At 47.0% G+C, this 19,807-nt stretch overlaps 1 protein-coding gene across 1 annotated transcript in view; it reads left to right on the plus strand.

The window, feature by feature from the left end:
• Window positions 1-19,807, plus strand: part of LOC115474517 (aldehyde oxidase 1-like) — a 221,257-nt gene that overhangs the window by 72,416 nt on the left and 129,034 nt on the right. Inside the window, exons 9-10 of the mRNA XM_030210007.1 lie at window positions 9,295-9,439; window positions 15,266-15,358. Coding sequence (XP_030065867.1) covers window positions 9,295-9,439; window positions 15,266-15,358 — 238 coding nt within the window. The remainder of the gene's footprint in view (window positions 1-9,294; window positions 9,440-15,265; window positions 15,359-19,807) is intronic.

Below are 19,807 nucleotides of genomic sequence, written 5' to 3' on the forward strand. Positions count from 1 at the left end.
GAAATGCAGAAGGGCTGCAAGTCCTCCACAGCACCTGGTGGGAGCGCTGGGCACCTAGAGCGGAGGCCCTGAGTGGATCGGACTGGACCTGGGTGTCACCCCGGAGAAGGCTGTAAGGATATGCAGATGAGCTGCAAGTCCTCCACAGCACCTGAAAGGCAGCCGGTGGTAGAGCTGTGCACCTCTCAGCTGAGGAAAGGCTTACCAGGGGTTAGGCCAAAGCCAGCATTCCTCCCCCTGAGGAGGAATGCTGGCTTCGGAGGGATCATTTTTACAATGTGGGGTATCTTGCAGAGTGTAGGGACAGTTATAAAAGGTCATGTGCCAAGTGTTATCCCATTCTATTACACTTTCAGTTATTTTGCCCCCCAGACAGACAGCTAGAAATGGCAGACGGACATTTTTTACCCCATTTGTTTAATTCTTTCCAACTTCCTTTGGGTTTCAAACAATAAACAAGTGGAGAAATAATGCACAGCATAGCTCATGGAATTCTTTCCAACCCCTTTGTTTGTATGTGCATGTCTGTGTTGGGACAGTTGTAGGAGATAGTTTTTGTGGCTGAGGCACGTTTACAGGGAGGCGGGGCAGTTGCAAAGCGTTAGTTTTTGAGAATAGGGGGAGTTTGCAGTGATGGGGCAGTTGCAGATGGTAGACTTTGGATTTATGGCAGTTTATGGGACGGTGGTGCAGTTGTAGGGAAATAGGTTTTGGGATAGTGGTTAGTAGGAGTTTGCAGGATGGTGGGGGCATTTAAGGGGAATGGTAGTTTCTAGGCATGAGGACAATTTTCTGGGTGATAAAGCAGTTGTGAACCGTTTTTCTAGAACTGGAGGCAGCTTGCAGGGTGGTGAGGCAGTTTCCTGGGTAATTTCTGGGGTGGGGCACTTTGGGATTTGGTGGGGCAGATGCAGGACATAATTATGGGGGTGGGGCATCTTGGTAAGAGTGGGGCAGTTTTGAGGGGTAGTAGATTTGAGGTGTAGGGGCAGTTTGAGGGTTGGGAGAGTATGGAACAGTGAAATGCAGTTTGAAAGGAGGAATTCCTCAACTGCTATGTTTCACTGTTAAGTTTCTATGCTCCGAAAGCAAGAACTTCCTCTTCCATAGAAATGAATTGGGCCATTTTTTTTGTTTGGGGGGAGCACTTATTTGTCTGGAAACCCCAGTCTGATTTGACCAATTTTTAAACTCAGTGTGGAGGAGTAGCCTAGTGGTTAGTGCAGCAGACTTTGAGCCTGGGGAATTGGGTTCAATTCCCACAGCAGCTTCTTGTGACTCTGGGCAAGTCACTTAACTCTCCGTTACCCCAGGTACAAATAAAGTACCTGTATATAATATGTCAACCACTATGAATGTAGTTGCAAAAACCACCAAAAGGAGGTATATCAAGTCTCATTCCCTTTTTTACAGATTTTTCCTCATATGCCAAGTTTTATCCCATTCTGTGAAATTTTCAGTGTAATTTTACCCCCGACACTTCTCGACCCACTTGCATAATTCTTTCCAATTTTCATTGTGTTAGAAAGAATTTAAAAACTGGTTCCAGTTAGAAACCCTAATCTTCTTGATCAGGTCTGGTCTCACGATACAGGCAGATAAGTTGCTTAACAGGATTCCACCATCCCTAAATATCCTCTGACTTTACCAGCACCTGATTCAAGACATCTTGTTCCTGACAACGCAGCACTTAGAGCAGAGGTGGCAGTATGTACTGCATTTCTATGAATAGAAAGAAATTGTTTATAAAACAAAAACTTGTACAACTAAATAAATTATTATTTTATTTTTTATAAATCTTTATCATAGAAATCCCTATGACTCCTTCTATGTTAACGTTTCTCTTTGGGCTTTAATGTGCAAAATTCAGAGGTCTACTAAAAAACAATCTGCTCACACAGTGGCGTTCCTAGGATGGCTGACACCTGGGGCGGATTGCCAATGCGCCCCCCCGGGTGCAGCACGACCCCCCCACCCCCGGCGAAATGACGGACACCTCCCCCATCGAAGCAACACCCCCCCGGGTGCATTTTTACCTGCTGGGGGGGTGCCGCGTGCCTGTCGGCTTCGCTCGTTCCCTGCTCCCTCTGCCCCGGAACAGGAAGTAACCCATTCTGGGGCAGAGGGAGCAGGGAACAAGTGTTGCTGACAGACGCGTGGCACCCCCCAAGCACCGTGCACCCGGGGCGGACCGCACCCACCGCCTCCCCCCTTGGTACGCCACTCTGCTCACAACAGGCAAATCTTCATGGAACAGAGATGAATTCTCTGTGAATTAATGTGAATCTCTCTTTTTGCAGCCTGAAAAGAAAAGCCATAGAGTTGATGTCTCCAATTCTTTTTCATGAATATTCATTGTGGATATCCTGAAAACCTGACTGGCTGGGTTGCCTCCAGGCCCAGGTTTGGGAACCACTGGAATATTTGTTATTACTTGTAAATATTCTTGAAGTTCCAGTGGCCTTGAAGTTTCCCAGAATTGCATGATAGTTGTAAGTTTGCAGGATGACGTTGGATAGCATACAGTGCACTACTCTCATATTTGGACTTTTCTTACACAAGCATTCTTGGTAATCATCTAAAGACCCTGGATCGTCATTTTCCCCAAAAGTCTAACTAAGACATCATACCCCCAATATCTTTTCTTCTTCAAAATTGTTCTGAACTCTTGAACGTTTTTGGCCATTTGATGAAATTACATGGAAATACTTTTAAAACAAATAGGAAGAAATATTTTTTCACTCAAAGAATAGATAAGCTCTGGAACTCATTACCAGAGGATGTGATAATGGAGGTTAACGTATCTGGGTTTAAAAAAGGTTTGGACAAGTTCCTGGAGGAAAAGTCCATAGTCTGTTGTTGAGATGGACATGGAGAAGCCACTGCTTGCCCTGGGATTGGTAGCATGGAATGTCGCTTCTAATTGGGGGTTCTGCCAGGTACTTGTGACCTGAATTGGCCACTGTTGGAAGCAGGATACTGGGCTAGATGGACCATTGGTCTGACCCAGTATAGCTATTCTTCTCCGAGGACAAGCAGGCTGCTTGTACTCACTGATGGGTGACGTCCACGGCAGCCCCTCCAATCGGAAACTTCACTAGCAAAGACCTTTGCTAGTCCTCGCTCGCCCGTGCGCACCGCGCGTGCGCGGCCGTCTTCCCGCCCGAACCGGCTCGTGTTCGTCAGTCTTCTTTTGTCCGCGCTCGGTACGGTTGTGTTTTGCCGTTCGTGCCCCGGAAAGTTGACCTCGCGCGTCGTTTTTCGACTCGTTCTTTAAAAAGAAAATAATAAAGAGAAGAGTGTTTCAGGAGGAGACCTTTTGGGTTTTTCCCTTCCCGTATTTCGAGTTTTTCGCCCCGGTAAGTTTTCTTTCGTCGTCGGGGTAGGCCCTAGTTAGGCCTCGGTCGAAGTTTTCTTCTCCCTAATTTTTGTGGTGCCATTTTCGCCATTTCGAGTTTTGATCTCGCCGGCGTGATTTTTCCGCCCATGACATCGAAGTCTCCCAGCGGCTTCAAGAAGTGCACCCAGTGCGCCCGGGTAATCTCGCTCACTGACAGGCACGCGTCGTGTCTTCAGTGTCTGGGGGCTGGGCACCGCCCTCAGGCCTGTAGTCTGTGTTCCCTTTTACAAAAGCGGACTCAGGTAGCGAGGTTAGCACAGTGGAACATCTTGTTCTCGGGCTCTTCGTCGGCATCGGCACCGGTGGTATCGAGTGCATCGACGTCGTCAGCGCCCGGACCTTCATCCTCGCCCCCGATTGCATCGAGTGTATCGAGGCATCGGCCCTCTGCATCGGGGCGAAATCGGAAGGCTGCGTCGGCGTCGGTGGTGTCGAGACCTCCTCGTCTGCTGATGTCGTCGGACGGTGGTGCTTCGTCTGGAGTGCAGGTGAGGGCTGTCCATTCCCCTGCTGGTGGTGGTGAGCCTTCGGGTGGGTCTCCCCCTACCCTGAGGGCTCCTGCGGTACAGCCCCCCCGAGACCGACCCTCTTCGGTCTCGGCCCCGAGGAAGAGACGGCTGGATTCTACGTCCTCGTCGGTGCCGGGAAGCGCCGGTGACGTGCTTCGCTCCAAAAAATCGAAGAAGCATCGGCACCGGTCCCCTTCCAGTGTCGGCACCGAGAGCTCTGGGTCGCCGAGGGAGTCGGCACCCAGCAGGCATCGGCACCGAGAGGACCGCTCACCCTCTGTCCAAGAGGTGTCAATGCGCTCCACTCTGGACAGCCCGGAACAGCCTCCACGCCCGGAACAGACTCTGACATCGACGCCTGCATCGACTTCCATGCCTTTTTCTGCAGCCACTCTGAACGAGAGTCTCCGGGCCGTTCTTCCAGAGATCCTGGGAGAGCTGTTGCGCCCTACCCCTCCGGTACCGGGGGTGCTTGCGCCACCGGTACTGTTGAGTGAGGCGCCGGCTGGCCCATTGCCCGGGGTGAGGTCTCCGGCATCGATACCGCGTGCGGTACCGACTGCGGCCGCCTCCCAGGAAGGCTCCACAACTACGTCGGCGGAGGGAGCTTCGCCGGTGCGGGCGAGGGAGTCTACCTCTCGACGCTCCCACCGTGGCTGTGGTTCCACGGAGTCGAGCCAGGCACGGTTGCAGACACAGGTTCGTGAACTTGTGTCTGACACCGAGGGTGAGGCCTCGTGGGAAGAAGAGGAAGACATCAGATATTTCTCTGACGAGGAGTCTGAGGGTCTTCCTTCTGATCCCACTCCCTCTCCTGAAAGACAGCTTTCTCCTCCCGAGAGTCTGTCTTTCGTTTCCTTTGTCCGGGAGATGTCTACGGCCATCCCCTTCCCGGTGGTTGTGGAGGACGAGCCCAGGGCTGAAATGTTTGAGCTCCTGGACTATCCTTCTCCACCTAAGGAAGCGTCCACAGTACCCATGCATCATGTCCTCAAAAAGACATTGCTGGCGAACTGGGCCAAACCATTAACTAATCCCCACATTCCCAAGAAGATCGAGTCCCAGTACCGGATCCATGGGGACCCAGAGCTGATGCGCACTCAGTTGCCTCACGACTCTGGAGTTGTGGATTTGGCCCTAAAGAAGGCCAAGAGTTCTAGGGAGCATGCTTCGGCGCCCCCAGGCAAGGACTCTAGAACCTTGGACTCCTTTGGGAGGAAGGCCTACCATTCTTCTATGCTCGTGGCCAAAATTCAGTCCTACCAGCTCTACACGAGCATACACATGTGGAACAATGTGCGGCAGTTGGCGGGCTTGGTGGATAAGCTCCCCCCTGAGCAAGCCAAGCCTTTTCAGGAGGTGGTCAGGCAGCTGAAGGCATGCAGAAAATTCCTGGCCAGAGGGGTGTATGACACCTTTGATGTTGCGTCCAGGGCCGCTGCTCAAGGTGTGGTGATGCGCAGACTCTCATGGCTGCGTGCCTCCGACCTGGAGAATAGAATCCAGCAGCGGATTGCGGACTCGCCTTGCCGTGCAGATAATATTTTTGGAGAGAAAGTCGAACAGGTGGTAGAGCAGCTCCACCAGCGGGACACCGCATTCGACAAGTTCTCCCGCCGGCAGCCTTCAGCCTCTACCTCTACAGGTAGAAGATTTTTTGGGGGAAGGAAGACTGTTCCCTACTCTTCTGGCAAGCATAGGTACAATCCTCCTTCTCGACAGCCTGCGGCCCAGGCTAAGCCCCAGCGCGCTCGCTCTCGTCAGCACCGTGCGCCTCAGCAAGGCCCCTCGGCTCCCCAGCAAAAGCAAGGGACGAGCTTTTGACTGGCTCCAGCAGAGCATAGCCGACATCCAAGTATCAGTGCCGGGCGACCTACCAGTCGGGGGGAGGTTGAAAGCTTTTCACCTAAGGTGGCCTCTCATAACCTCTGATCAGTGGGTTCTTCAAATAGTCCGGCAAAGATACACCCTCAATTTGGCCTCAAAACCTCCAAATTGTCCTCCGGGAGCTCAATCTTACAGCTTCCAACACAAGCAGGTACTTGCAGAGGAACTCTCCGCCCTTCTCAGCGCCAATGCGGTCGAGCCCATGCCATCCGGGCAAGAAGGGCTGGGATTCTATTCCAGGTACTTCCTTGTGGAAAAGAAAACAGGGGGGATGCGTCCCATCCTAGACCTAAGGGCCCTGAACAAATATCTGGTCAAAGAAAAGTTCAGGATGCTTTCCCTGGGCACCCTTCTCCCCATGATTCAGGAAAACGATTGGCTATGCTCTCTGGACTTGAAGGACGCCTACACGCACATCCCGATACTGCCAGCTCACAGACAGTATCTGCGATTTCAGCTGGGCACACGTCACTTCCAGTACTGTGTGCTACTCTTTGGGCTCGCCTCTGCACCCAGAGTGTTCACAAAGTGCTTGGCTGTAGTAGCAGCGGCACTTCGCAGACTGGGGGTACACGTGTTCCCATATCTCGACGATTGGCTGGTGAAGAACATATCCGAGGCAGGAGCCCTGCAGTCCATGCAGATGACTATTCGCCTCCTGGAGCTACTGGGGTTTGTGATAAATTACCCAAAGTCCCATCTTCTCCCAGTGCAGAGACTCGAATTCATAGGAGCTCTGCTGGATTCTCGGACGGCTTGCGCCTATCTCCCAGAGGCGAGAGCCAACAACTTGTTGTCCCTCGTCTCGCGGGTGCGAGCGTCCCAGCAGATCACAGCTCGGCAGATGTTGAGATTGCTGGGCCACATGGCCTCCACAGTTCATGTGACTCCCATGGCCCGCCTTCACATGAGATCTGCTCAATGGACCCTAGCTTCCCAGTGGTTTCAGGCTGCTGGGGATCTAGAAGACGTGATCCACCTGTCCACGAGTTTTCTCAAATCCCTGTATTGGTGGACAATTTGGTCCAATTTGACTCTGGGACGTCCTTTCCAAATTCCTCAGCCACAAAAAGTGCTGACCACGGATGCGTCTCTCCTGGGATGGGGAGCTCATGTCGATGGGCTTCACACCCAGGGCAGCTGGTCTTTCCAGGAACGCGATCTGCAGATCAATCTCCTGGAGTTACGAGCGATCTGGAACGCTCTGAAGGCTTTCAGAGATCGGCTGTCTCACCAAATTATCCAAATTCAGACAGACAACCAGGTTGCCATGTACTACGTCAACAAGCAGGGGGGCACCGGATCTCGCCCCCTGTGTCAGGAAGCCGTCAGCATGTGGCTCTGGGCTCGCCATCACGGCATGGTGCTCCAAGCCACATATCTGGCAGGCGTAAACAACAGTCTGGCCGACAGGTTGAGCAGGATTATGCAACCTCACGAGTGGTCGCTCAATTCCCGTGTAGTGTGACAGATCTTCCAGGTGTGGGGCACCCCCTTGGTAGATCTCTTCGCATCTCGAGCCAACCACAAAGTCCCTCAGTTCTGTTCCAGGCTTCAGGCCCACGGCAGACTAGCATCGGATGCCTTCCTCCTGGACTGGGGGAGGGTCTGCTGTATGCTTATCCTCCCATACCTCTGGTGGGGAAGACTTTGTTGAAACTCAAGCAAGACCGAGGCACCATGATTCTGATTGCTCCTTTTTGGCCGCGTCAGATCTGGTTCCCTCTTCTTCTGGAGTTGTCCTCCGAAGAACCGTGGAGATTGGAGTGTTTTCTGACCCTCATCACACAGGACGAAGGGGCGCTTCTGCATCCCAACCTCCGGTCCCTGGCTCTCACGGCCTGGATGTTGAGAGCGTAGACTTTGCCTCTTTGGGTCTGTCAGAGGGTGTCTCCCGCATCTTGCTTGCTTCCAGGAAAGATTCCACTAAGAGGAGTTACTTCTTTCTATGGAGGAGGTTTGCCGTCTGGTGTGACAGCAAGGCCCTAGATCCTCGCTCTTGTCCTACACAGACCCTGCTTGAATACCTTCTGCACTTGTCTGAGTCTGGTCTCAAGACCAACTCTGTAAGAGTTCACCTTAGTGCAATCAGTGCATACCATTACCGTGTAGAAGGTAAGCCGATCTCAGGACAGCCTTTAGTTGTTCGCTTCATGAGAGGTTTGCTTTTGTCAAAGCCCCCTGTCAAGCCTCCTACAGTGTCATGGGATCTCAATGTCGTTCTCACCCAGCTGATGAAACCTCCTTTTGAGCCACTGAATTCCTGCCATCTGAAGTACTTGACCTGGAAGGTCATTTTCTTGGTGGCAGTTACTTCAGCTCGTAGAGTCAGTGAGCTTCAGGCCCTGGTAGCCCAGGCCCCTTACACCAAATTTCATCATAACAGAGTAGTCCTCCGCACTCACCCTAAGTTCTTGCCAAAGGTTGTGTCGGAGTTCCATCTGAACCAGTCAATTGTCTTGCCAACATTCTTTCCCCGTCCTCATTCCTGCCCTGTTGAACGTCAGCTGCACACATTGGACTGCAAGAGAGCATTGGCCTTCTATCTGGAGCGGACACAGCCCAACAGACAGTCCGCCCAATTGTTTGTTTCTTTTGATCCCAACAGGAGGGGAGTGGCTGTAGGAAAACGCACCATATCCAATTGGCTAGCAGATTGCATTTCCTTCACTTACGCCCAGGCTGGGCTGGCTCTTGAGGGTCATGTCACGGCTCATAATGTTAGAGCCATGGCAGCGTCGGTAGCCCACTTGAAGTCAGCCACTATTGAAGAGATTTGCAAAGCTGCGACGTGGTCATCTGTCCACACATTCACATCTCATTACTGCCTGCAGCAGGATACCCGACGCGACAGTCGGTTCGGGCAGTCAGTGCTTCAGAATCTGTTCGGGGTTTAGAATCCAACTCCACCCCCCTAGGCCCATGTTTGTTCTGTTCCAGGCTGCACTCTCAGTTAGTTGGTAAATTTTTTAGGTCAATCTCAGTTATGTCCTCGCTGTTGCGAGGCCCAATTGACCATGGTTATTGTTTTGAGTGAGCCTGGGGGCTAGGGATACCCCATCAGTGAGAACAAGCAGCCTGCTTGTCCTCGGAGAAAGCGAATGCTACATACCCGTAGAAGGTATTCTCCGAGGACAGCAGGCTGATTGTTCTCACAAACCCGCCCGTCTCCCCTTTGGAGTTGTGTCTTCCCTTGTCTTTGTCTTGCTACATATGGGACTGACGAACACGAGCCGGTTCGGGCGGGAAGACGGCCGCGCATGCGCGGTGCGCACGGGCGCGCGAGGACTAGCAAAGGCCTTTGCTAGTGAAGTTTCCGATTGGAGGGGCTGCCGTGGATGTCACCCATCAGTGAGAACAATCAGCCTGCTGTCCTCGGAGAATACCTTCTACAGGTATGTAGCATTCGCTTTACGTTTTTATGTTCTATTTTGGCCAGTGGTAGGCATGATCAGTATTTCATATGAACATTAAATCTATTTCATTTTCTCCTTTTAGTTGATGGATAAAGATCAGAGGTCAAGGATTCTGATGTTCCATGGGGAGAGGATTACCTGGATTTCTCCCACTAGTCTGACAGAACTCCTGGAGCTAAAGGTCAAACATCCCAAAGCTCCCCTTGTCATGGGAAACACCATTGTTGGTACGTGCTGGTAATTTTTTTGTTTGGTGTCTTCTTCACACCAAATGTTCATAATGTCAAGGGGCTCATAGAGGTCCTGAGAAAAATATTTTTTAAAAATCCAGGTGTATATAGAAACATGTCTCAGAATGGAGGCTTCACACATCACAGAGAAATATAGAACAGGATGGCAGAAAATGACCATACAGCTCGTCCAGTCTGTCTGTTTGAACCAACAGTGCAGTCTCAATAATCCCTTTTTCCCTCTCACAGATCCTCAGTGTTTGTCCCATGCTGTCTTCAAGTCTTAAACCTTACTCTGTCCTTGTCTCTAGCACCTCAGTTGGGAGGCTGTTCCATGAGTCCACTATCTTGTCCTTAGATTGCTCCCAAATCTCTACCCCCTTTCACTCTTATTCCAGAATCTCTTTTCCATTTAAAGAGGTCTGACTTCTGTGAACTTATACCTTGGAAGTATTTAAATACTAGTAAAAAAGGCCCGTTTCGGTACGAAAAGAAATGGACGCTAGCAAGGTTTCCCTCCCCCTCCCTCGCTCTCTCCCTCTGTCACCTCCAAGTCCCACGGCCCCCTTTCCTCCCCTCCGATTTCCATGGCTTCCTCCCTCTCTCTGTCACTCTCCTTCACTCTGTTCTCCCTCCGAGTTGCAGTCCCCCCTCCCTCCCTCTGTCATTCTCCTTCGCTCTGTCCTCCCTCCGAGTGCCAGTCCCCCCCCCCTCTAAAATCGCCAACCCCCTTCTCCCCCTCTCTTACCGGGGTCCTGTCGGCAGCATTGAAGAGCGAGCAGGATCAGCGAGTCTACTGCCTTTCCTTCTCTTCGCTCTGAGCTCTGGTCCCGCCCTCATTTCCTGTTTCCACAAGGGCAGGACCAGAGTTAGAGCTCAGAGCGAAGAGAAGGGAAAGCAGCAGGCTCGAAGGGATGTATGACATCAGTGTTATCTACCGCAGGTAGCAGACCACATCCGAGTGAGCCACGGTCCCAGGCAGCATCAGAGGTGAGAATTATTATATAGGATTTCTATCATATTTCCCTATTTCTGCTTCTCCAGGATATACATGTTTAGATTTTTAAGTCTGTCGCTATGGGGTACTTTTACTAAGCTGTGGGGAAAAGGGCCCTGCGGTAGTGGTGGAGGCCATTTTTCTTACGTGCCAGGGCCCTTCTTACTGCAGCGGGTAAAAAGCCCCTTAAAAAAGTGTCCATGCAGTAAGATTTCTTTTACTGTATGGCTATGCGGGGGGAGCACTTACCGCCACTCATTGAGGTGGCAGTAAGGGTTCGCTTGGTAATCTGGTGAAGCCTGATTACCGCTGGGTTAGCATCGCACTATAAAATAAAATAAAAATATCCAGCGCAGCAGAAATGGTGCACGCTCAAAGTGGAACTACTTCCTGTGCCTGCATTGGGCCAGTGGTACTTCCGGGTTAGCGTGCAGTAAGCCCGTGTTGGGCTTACCAAGGCTTTGTAAAGGGCCCCTATACGTTTTGTGATGAAGACCATGGACTATTTTAGTAGCTACCCTCTGGACTGACTCCATCCTATTTATATGTGTTTCCAGGTGTTTAGGATTGCAAACAAATTCCAAATGAGGTCTTACAGTGGCTTAAGCAGACGCACTATCACCTTCTTTTTCCTATTGTCAGTTTCTCTCTCTATGCACCCAAACTTCCTTCTGGTGTTTGCTTTCACTTTTTTTCTACCTGTTTAGTCACTAAGGGCCCCTTTTATCAAGATGCAGCAAAAGGGGCCAGCAAGTGTTTTTGATGTGCTCCGAGGCCCCCTTTTACCACAGCAGGTAAACTGTAGGTCTTTCTTTTCTGCAGGAAATGGCTGTGCGGCAAGTAAAGCACTTGCCGTGCAGCCATTTTGGGAGAGAGATCTTACCGCCACCCATTGAGGTGGTGGTAAGGGCTCCCGTGCTAATCTGACTGTAACTGGGCAGCGCGCGGCACTGCCTGATTACCACCGGGTACACACCGACACTACAAAAATAAATATATTTTTGTAGCGCCAGATATGATGGTGCACTGGGGGGTGGGAGGTACCGCTAGGCTGCTGCAGTAGCCTGGCAGTACTTCCTTTTTAACGAGCGGTAAGCCCGCAATGGGCATACCGCCGCTTTGTAAAAGGGGCCCTTTAAAATAATTGGTTCTGATAACCTCCAGGTACCATTCTTCTTTGTGCACAGAGACTGAGAACTACAGGCCATCTAGTCTGACCTTGTGATGAGTAAATTAATGGAAGCACTGTTAAAACAGAGGATAGTATACTTCCTGGAATCCAATGGATTATAGAATTAGAAACAGGACATAAATCGTGACTCCATTCATGCTCCTCCCCAAAAATTAGGCAATAAAAAATTCAATACACATAAATAACACACATACAATAATAAATAAAATATAAATTAGTAAATAAATAATCAAAACACATCCTAGCTAATAATCATTTTAAATTCTGCATTGCGTCAAATCCTAACAGCTAAAAATTCCCAATAAAAATAGCTGCTTATTCAAAATTTATTTTGAGCAATTCTATTTGTGGAGTTAAAACAAGGGGCCCGATATTCAGCCGGCAGCAGCCAGCGCTTTTCCTGTCCGCCTCCAGCATTAATCTCAGATATCAATGCCTGCTGCTTCCGGTGACCAGCATTGAATATCCGGGGGTTTTTTAACCACTAAAACGTTAACCAGTTAAGGGCCCCTTTTACCAAGCTGCGGCAAAAGGGGGCCAGTGCTGGCATCGATGCATGCTTTACACATGCGTCAAGGCCCCCTTTTACCGTAGCTGGTAAAAGGGAAGTCTAGCTTTCAACAGGAAATGGCTGGGTGGCAAGTAAAGCACGTGCTGCGCAGCCATTTTTTTGGGGGGGGGAGAGCCCTTACCACCACCTATTGAGGTGGCGGTAAGGGCTCCCGCATTAACCCGGCAGTAACCGGGCAGCGCGCGGCACTGCCCGATTACTGCTGGGTACACTCCGGCGCTACAACAATCAATAATTGTTTGTAGCACCAGAAATGACAGGGCACTAGGGGTGGGAAGTACCACCAGGCTGCCGTGGTAGCCCGGCGGTGCTTTCTGTATAGCGAGCAGTAAGCCCGCATTGGGCTTACCGCCACTTAGTAAAAGAAGCCCTTAGAGATATTCATCGCTAACCCCCGGATTCTATATAGTGTGACTTAAGTTACGCGTGCAAATCCAGGCATATTCTAGATTTACATGCACAACTTAGGGCCCCTTTTACAAAGGTGCACTAGCATTTTTAGTGCATACTATGGGTGTCTCTAGCGTTTAGCGCATGCTTACTTTTAGCACGCGCTAAAAATGATAGTGCGCCATTGTAAAAGGGGCTCTTAATCAGCTTTACAAGCCAGTCAGCACTAATAATTGAACTTAACAAGCAATTATTGACACTAATAGACATTAATTAGAATTTACACGCACAAATGTATAAGCATATTCTATAAAGTGGTCCGTGTAAATTTTAAGATGCGGATCTGAAAAGGGGGCATGGCCATGGGTGCGTCGTGGACATTCCTAGAATTTATGCGCACTGTTATAAAATGTGCCCGTTCCACACATAATTTAGGTGTCAGCATTTACACCAGATTTTCATTGGCATAAATGGCTGCAACTAAATATAGTCGCAGGTGTTGGGCATATTCTATAAACTACACCTAGATTTAGGCTTATTCTATAAACCATGCCTAAATTTAGGTGCGTTCTATAGACTATGCCTAGGCATATTTTTTTCAATACTGATTTTTTAGGCAGGATATATAGAATCTATCCCTAACTGGTTAATTTTTTAGCAGTTAAAGATAGGCCTGTTATTTATGCAGCCTGTGTTAACTGCTGAACATAGCCGGTTAAGCACTGAATATCTGCGCCTAACCAGCTATGTCGTGCGATATAGCCAATTAGTGGCTAGCCGCTAAATATCTATGGTTAGGAGCTGATATACTGTTTAACTAGTCAGCAGCCCTATCTGGCCAGTTAAATAGCTTTGAATATCGAGGGGAAGATTCCCATCTTCTGAAATGCTCACTCTACAAATATGATCGGCTTGTCCTTGTTATCAGGGTTGGATTTGCCATTAGAACAGTGAGTATATGCCTTGAGATGACTTAACAGTAGTCACTACTTCACAACCCAAATGTTCAACAAACCCAATACAAAAGAGGACTTGAAAAAACTGCAGTAAACAAATATAAATTAATATTTTATAAAAGCAAAAGGATCTCAGAAACCACTGCTGTTGACGCTTTTTGCAAATGCTTATCTAACAGCATTAGTGTGGTTCATATTTCATTCATTGGTCCAAAAACCCTTTAGTATTTTATTTTTTACTTATTTTATTCAAGCGTATCCATAAAAAATCAGCTTGCACTTATCTTGAGAAAATCCAGTCCAACGAGCCTTGTTTCACCCAAATATCAGGCTTCTTCAGGGATATATCTTTAAATTGTGCAGCTTACCTGTAATTAAAGTGACGATCTCTCCAACACTTTAGAGTTCATCTGAAAAAACATAGGACCCTGTTTACTAAGCTGTGCTGTAGGTATGCTAGCGTTTTTAGCGTGTGCTAAATACTAGTGCACGCTAACTTTAGAGACACCCATATATTCTCTAGCATTAGCTTACACTAAACAGGACCCATAGAGGTCAGTTTCCATAAATAATCTTAAACAAAACCATTCTATTAAAAACATTAAACATGCATGCTTACTGTCAGAGATCTTGCTGTCTGACTTAAATCATTGCCTCTACCGTCTTTTATCAAAGGTGCCAACGCCAACATATGTGCGTTGCATTTTTGGTGCTTTAAATTTCATAATACTGATAATGATATATCAATCAAGAAAATAAGAAGTCCAGATATTTATTATATTTTTTTTAAAAATGATCTCCAATCAATCATATTGTTCAGACCTGCTGGTTCAAGTGATCTTAACTTAAAGATCTAACATGTTTCTCTCTTTTTAAGATGTCTTACTCTGTCACCTCCTCTATCATTGAATGGTTCCACTCAATTACAAAGCATCTTAGATCACGTGGTGGCCCTTTTACTAAGCCGTGCAAGTGTCTATGTGTGCCCAATGCGCACCAAAATAGAGTTACTGCCCGGTTACTGCATGGCTCTTGCGGTAATTTCATTTTTGGTGCATGTCTGATACGTGCGGCCGAAAATGTTTTATTTGCGGATACGTATATCAGATGCGCGCCAAGTGGCATTTGGCGCGCATAGGTCATTAATGCTCGGTTGCCACGTGAGTCTTTACCACTCGGTCAATGGCTGGCAGTAAGGTCATAGACCCAAAATGGACATAAGGCAATTTTGATTTTGTCGCACGTCGATTTTCGGCAAAAATTTAAAAAAGGCCTTTTTTTACAGGCATGCTGAAAAATGATTCTGCACATGCCCAAAACACACGTCTACACTACTGCAGGCCATTTTCAGCACACCTTAGTAAAAGGACCCCTAAAATTGTGTTTGTATTTTATACAGTGTTGACTTAACATTAGCCCACATTTGATAACTTTCTTCCTTAGTAACACGATTGATAGTTCTTTATATGTCCCTCTATTTATTTGATTTAATTCTACACCGCTTGTTCTTATCTATTGTGTTTGTGTTTCCAGGTGAAATGGAATAAATATTAAATGTGAAAAAAAAAGGAGAAGATTGAATGAGTGTGTGTGAATGTGCAGGCTGATTTGCTCAGGGCCTCATGAAATGTGAATCCAGTTTCAACTGTTGTCTTCTGAAAACAGAAACAGTTCTGAAGATACAAATATCAATCTTTTAATCTCATTACCACTTTAGGACCAGAAATGAAATTCAGAGGAATTTTCCACCCCGTTATTATCTCCTTGACCAGGGTTTTGGATTTGAGTTTTGTGAACTACACAGAAGAGGGTAAGTGTTACCTGCTCATACACAGGAAGATTTTCAGGGTCCTACCATTCTGGATTTTCTGCTTTCTGGTTTCTTTCTAGGGTCCTTACCAAGGAGCCTCCCACTTAAAATTAGTCAGGACAATGCGATAAAAACCCCCAAACCAGATTTTAATCCCTTTTTTAAAAATGTGAGTTCCAGTTGGGTCCTTCTGTGCTTTTGCAGTGTGAACTGGCAGCTCAGCAATATAAGAATCACTACTGAAACACAACTTTGAATGTTGCGCTTCAGAATTAGCAAAACCCCTGCATAAGAAAATATTGTTATCATGAGGAGAGAGGTTAATTCAAGTTTTGCAGCAAAGTAGTTGGAAATGGCAAGAAGGGAAGAACAAAACACCGAGGGGCCTTTTTTCCAAAGGCGTGCTGAAAAATGTCCTGCGGTAGTGTAGATGCGTGTTTTGGGCACGTGCAGAATCATTTTTCAGTGCACCTGTAAAAAACGCCTTTTTAAAACTTTTGCCGAAAATGGAAGTGCGGCAAAATGAAAATCGACATGTGTCCATTTTGGGTCTAAGACCTTACCGCCACCCATTGACTTAGCAGTAAAGTCTCACGCGTTAACCGGGCTGTAAAGGTCTATGCACGTAGAATGCCTCTTACCGCCTGGTAGTGCATAGGGGATGTGTGTCAAAAATGAAATTACCACCAGGGCCACACGGTAGCCGGGCGGTAATCCCAAATTGATGCGCGTAGGCACCTACGTGGCTTAGTAAAAGGGCCCCTTAGTTTAGTCACAAGTGTAAATAAATATAGGAGGTTATTTTAGAAACATCCATGTATAGACAGACATATATATCAATTTGAGAAAACCATTATTTACACCTGCAGACCCACACCATGTACAGATTTCAAGGGATTATGTATAAGGAAAAATGTTTACATCAAGTTTTACACATGGTCAAAGGCACATGTACGTTTAAAAAAAAGTTTATTTCAACCAAGACTTTACATGAAGGATTAAGGAAGTCATTCTTCTAATCCCATATATCTATCATATAGGTTTGTAAAATGGGGCAGATAAATGTGGAAGTGGCGCCTCTTACATGTGGAAGTTGAAAAATTGCCACGTCTTCATGTAAGCGCTGACACCTCCATGTGGAAACTATTGGATTTGTGCCAGTCATATTTTCAATCTGAACAATATTCAAAGTGATTTAAGAAGATAGGAGAGGCTCCTGCCCACTTAAATTGCCTGGGGCTGCCCCAAACCTCCTCCTCCTAGATCGTCCCCAACCTCCAAGGACTTGATAGGCCCCCCCAGGCCTACCTCATATCATTGGTGGTTCAGTGGGGGTGATAGGGACAGGAGTTAGCATATAGATAGAACAAAAAACATGAAAACTTAATCCGGCTGCCATTTTGAAGTAGCTGCTGCTAGGGGCAGGAGCGAGTGACCTTTGCTCCTGCCTCCACTGCCCCCCACTGGACCACCAATGAGAGAAGGTAGGCCCAGGTGGGGGCCTGTCGAGCCCTTGAAGGTTGGGGGCAACATTCTGGGGGGGGGGATGCTTGGTAATGTTACGGTAGGGGGGATGATGTTCAGAAGGAGAGAGTCTGCCTTGGGGAGGGGGGAAAAGGGGACTTTGGGAGAGGAAAATTTTTTAAAAAGTTATGCGGTCCCAACCAATATTCATTCAGGACCCACATAAGTTTTTTATGCAGGCCCCGGCTGAATATCAGGACTCTTGTAAGCTCCGGCGGCCAGGGCAGTGCAAATCTGGTTCTGGATATCTGGGGCTAATCTCTGCAGTGACAGTCAGCATTTAAAATCATTGACTGTCTCTAGCTGAATATTGACTGGCTAGTATCTACTGAACTACTTTTCTAAATAGAATATTTACTATATAATGTTGGCAATTGCAGAGTGCCTGCAGTAGCAGTTGGGTGTGATTTTCCACAGGTGAAATGACAATAATAATTGTGTGATTGTAGTTGATGATCATGTCAATTTGATCTGTTCACAAATATTCTGTTCCATATTATTTTCACCTGTATTTGGTTTACTGTCCTGTACTGTAAATGTTTGCGATATCAAAGTTTAAAAGTATATTCTAATTAAAATCTAAATAAATGTTAACCTTCCATTAATATTCAGTGAACTGACAATATATATTTAGGTCACAAGTGTCTGCTATTGACTATTTTAGGATGCTTTGTAAATAATGAGCTCCTTATTTTGGGGTCTTAGGAATAAACACACAGAAAAATTGGGGAAACGACCACTACAATTCAAACTCAAGGGCAATTTTTATTAAAAGCACAGAAATATTTATATAGCATGTGGACATAAAAGGAACACTTGACTCAAATAAATACTTGACATTTAGTCCTGTGTTTCTGTGCAGACAGCGCCTGCCTCAGGAGTCAAAACTAATTAATATAAATATGAATTAATAAGGGCCCTGTTTACTAAGCCGCACTGTAGCCATGCTTACGTTTTTAGCACATGCTAAAAACGGTAGCGCACCTTAGTAAACAGGGCCCTAAATGATAAAAAGGGGCATTTCCGAAAGGGATGTCCAAGTTGCAATTTGGACGTCCTTGAAAAATGGCGAAATCTAGGGGCGGGGAAACCCGTATTTTCAAAACAAGATGGACGTCCACCTTTCGTTTTGAAAATACCTTCAGGGACGTCCAAATCCTTAAATTTCGCCATCCCTAGATTTGGATGTTCCTAGACATGGTCGTTTCTGATTTTTGGCGATTTTTGAAACCAAAGACGTCCATGTCAGAAACTACCAATTGCAAGCCATTTGATTGTGGGAGGAGTCAGCATTTCTAGTGCACTGGTCCCCCTGACATATCAGGACACCAACTGGGCACCCTAGGGGGCACTGCAGTGAACTTCATAAATTGCTCCCAGGTACATAGCTCCAAATACCGTGTGTGCTGAGCCCCCCCCCCCCCCCAAAACCCTCTACCCCCAAATACACCACTACCATAGCCCTTATGGGTGAAGGGGGGCATCTATATATGGGTACAGTGGGTTTGTGGTGGGTTTTGAAAAGCTTGCTGTTTCCTCCACAAATGTAACAGGTAAGAGTGGTATGGGCCTGGGTCCGCTTGTCTGAAGTGCACTGCAGTACCCACTAAAACTGCTCCAGGGACCTGCATGCGCTGTCATGGACCTGAGTAGGACATCTGAGGCTGGCATAGAGGCTACCATGACATATTTTGAAAGATGTTTTTTGAAGGTGGGAGGGGGTTAGTGACCACTGGGGGAGTAATGGGAGGTCATCCTTGATTCTCTCCGGAGGTCATCTGGTCATTTCCGGCACCTTTTTGTGCCTTAGTCTTAATAAAAACAGGTCCTGGTGAGAACGTCCAAGTGTTCGTCAAGGACGTCCTTGGTTTTTTCGATTATGGGTCAAGGACGTCCAAGTGTTAGGCACACCCAAGTCCCGCCTTCGCTACGCCTCCTACACGCACCCTTGAACTTTAGCCGTCCTTGCAACGGAGTGCAGTTGGGGATGTCCTAAATCGAGTTTGAATTATACCGATTTGGACGTTCTTGGGAGAAGGACGTCCATCTTCCGATTTATGTCGAAAGATGGACGTCCTTCTCTTTCGAAAATGAGCACAAAATTGCTAAAATACTAACACCATAAGAAGATCATATGCATAAATTAATATAAATATGAGTTGATAAATAAATGATAAATTAATACATTAATAAAATACTAACCACATAAGAAGACCATATGCATAAAAAGCAAATATCATGTACAAAAATCATAAAAGAACAATTCCTATATTCCACAAAAGACCTATTGTAAATGGCAATGGTTTTTCCAAACAAATATAATTTAACTATACATTTATAGCTACAAACAGAAATAAGGGGGGGGGGGGGGGGTTCCTGCATGCTGAGGCCCTTTTTACCACAGCGGTAAAAAAGACATGGCCATGCGGTAAGATTGCTCTTACTGAGTGGCCATTCGGAGGGGGGGGGGGCACTTACTGCCACCCACTGAGGTGCTGTGCACTGAGGGTGGAATTACCACCAGTGCCTGCATTGGCCCTGCAGTAGCTCCAGATTGGCATGTGGTAAGCCCGCGGTGGGCTTACTGCCACTTAATAAAGGGTCCCTAAATGTATGTATAAAATGTTGAGTAAATAAGCAACAAGGCAAAAGGGCAAATAAGCAACAGGGCAACATTAAATATAAAAGGTATAAAAAGCATAAAAACCATGAAAAGAAAACTCCATATCTGACCAAATGAATATCTTGATAAATAAATTGATTACATGAACATAAAAACAAAAAGTAAAAGTAAATATACATAAGAACATACCTATAAAAGCAGCAATGGGTGGTAATCAATCACAGACTCAAATTGTAAAAAGAAAACTATCTCCCTAAAGCAAAAAAAAAAAAAAATGGAACAGGCACAATTGATTATGTATG

The sequence above is a fragment of the Microcaecilia unicolor genome, chromosome 7 (genome assembly GCF_901765095.1).
Source record: "Microcaecilia unicolor chromosome 7, aMicUni1.1, whole genome shotgun sequence".
NCBI lineage: Eukaryota > Metazoa > Chordata > Amphibia > Gymnophiona > Siphonopidae > Microcaecilia > Microcaecilia unicolor.